We start from the raw sequence: 2,186 nt of genomic DNA on the forward strand, positions 1-2,186 counted from the left end.
TGGGGCCGCCGGGCTGGTTCGCCGGGCTTTTCGCGGAGGGGCAGGCAGGACAAACCCGGCTTTTCTGCTGGGTCAGGGTGCCGGACTTACGGTTCGTAAAAGCTCCGTAAAAGGGACACATCCCCCCCGCCCCCCGACAGAGAGAGAGACACACACAGACAGACAGACAGACAAACAGACACCGAACCGAGTCACACACAGGCGGCGAGCAAGGAGCACACACGCAGCGCCGACTTTTTACAAGAAGGTGGAAGTAGCAAGTCGAAGTAAAGCCTTAGAAATTAGAGGGAGGGTTGTGATAGGTTGTTATCTGCGCTGGGAGGCGTTTACACTTTTTTACTATTGGGTATGTAAATTGTTTTTAATAAGATCTGCCCTTTTTTTTTTTTTTTTTTTTTTTAAGGGAGAAAACAAACCAGACTCCCTTTACCTTAATAGTCTGAGGGGGGGTTTATAGCTTTCATTCATTCAAGGAAATGGTTTAGGCTTTAGACTACCGGAGACTTAGCAAAAAAAACCCTTTGGCACCTGATTATTCTTACTATTTTTTTTTTTTTGCAAACAAGATTTTTCATGCATTTTTTTTTTTTTTTTTAATTCAAACAAGCCCAAAAGTGTGAATGGAAAAAACCCGGAGAGAAGCGGAGATCGGAGACCGTCTCCCGCTCCCCCCCTTCCCCGTCCCCGTCCCCCTCCCCGTGGGTGAGAGCGACTTAAAGCGAAGTTTCTCCTCCTGTGGGGGATGCACATTGTTTTATTTATTTTGAAGGCTGCAGAAGTCTGAGGCTGAAGCACCACGTGCTGCTGACTCTCATCAGCATAATGATCGCCTTAGCCAGAGAGTCCTGTATATATAAACCACAAAAACCTAATCATTAGAAATCCCAGCCTCCAAAAACCACATTCAGGACAAAAAAACTGTGGCTTTTTTTTTTTTTTTTCGGCTCCTTCATTTTGCTTCATCTCACGACCTCCGCACCTTGGGACGCAAAAGAAGTTTGTTGGGTTTTGTTGCTTTTTTTTTTTTAAACCCGATTTTTCAGAACGAAAAATAACTCAAACAAACCGACATTTTAATGATTTTTTTGCTGCCGTTGTTCATCAAGGGCGGAAAAAAAAGATTTTTGTTAGCCTATTCAACTCAACGGACTTGGATCCAGCAGCGACTTAATTAATAGGACCGGACTGCACCGAGGCTGCCTTTTCCCAGAATTTACTTGGTCATATAAACCCGATTTTTCAGAACGAAAAATAACTCAAACAAACCGACATTTTAATGATTTTTTTGCTGCCGTTGTTCATCAAGGGCGGAAAAAAAAGATTTTTGTTAGCCTATTCAACTCAACGGACTTGGATCCAGCAGCGACTTAATTAATAGGACCGGACTGCACCGAGGCTGCCTTTTCCCAGAATTTACTTGGTCATATTTTAGAAATCAGCCTAAGGAGGGGTGTTTTGGGGTGGTGTTCCCCCCCCCCCCCAACTATGCTCCCCGCTTTTTTTTCCCCGGGAATCCGAAAGTTCAACTTTTCTTAAGTCCTGATCCTCCCAAACGAACCGGCTAAAGCCTCTCTTTTAATTATTAGTCGTGTGACTTTCCTCCTCACCCCAACAACCCCAGTAACTTTCTTTCCACGCCGAAATCGCTTCGGGAGCGCCTGTTTTTTGGTTTTGTTGGTGTTTTTTTTTTTGGAGGAGCCACTTTTCCCAAGCCCCTTCCCGAGCTCCCGCTTCCCTCCGCTTCCTGAAGCCAAAGGCAATAAGCGGGGGAGCCCAGCGGCTCCCCGCCTCTGTCCCAGCGAGACTTTTTGTTTAAAAAAAACTTTTTTTTTTTTTGTCCGGAGGAGGAAGATTTCTGCGGAGGAAATCGGGACATTCCCCTGGACACCCCCTCTCCGGGTTTGAGAGTTACGCTCCTCTTCTGGCGGCCGCCAACAGCAGCAGCCCAGGAAGCTGAACCAGCAGCGAGTTTTACTTCTCCCAAGACAACCTTTTGAAAATCCGAAAAGGAAAAGAGGACGGGGAGGGAGGGGAAGAAAAAGGAAAGAAATTCAAGCACTTGAGGGAAGAAGCGGTGGCTAGAAGGAGGGAAAAGAGCAAAGAGACTGTGCAAGAAGGAAGGAAGGAAGGAAGGAGGAGGAGAAGCGGCAGCAGCAGCAGCGTTTTGCAGCTGGGCAGAAGCCGGG

The 2,186-nt window shown here is 46.7% G+C and overlaps 1 protein-coding gene across 1 annotated transcript in view; it reads left to right on the forward strand.

Moving 5' to 3' along the window:
* Positions 1-620: 620 nt before the first annotated feature.
* RUNX2 (runt related transcription factor 2) overlaps positions 621-2,186 on the forward strand; it is a 90,650-nt gene continuing 89,084 nt past the window's right edge. The window contains exon 1 of the mRNA XM_019474557.1: positions 621-702. Coding sequence (XP_019330102.1) covers positions 621-702 — 82 coding nt within the window. The remainder of the gene's footprint in view (positions 703-2,186) is intronic.

The sequence above is a fragment of the Aptenodytes forsteri genome, unplaced genomic scaffold, assembly GCF_000699145.1.
Source record: "Aptenodytes forsteri isolate BGI_AS27 unplaced genomic scaffold, ASM69914v1 Scaffold57, whole genome shotgun sequence".
In the NCBI taxonomy this organism is placed as follows: Eukaryota; Metazoa; Chordata; class Aves; order Sphenisciformes; family Spheniscidae; genus Aptenodytes; species Aptenodytes forsteri.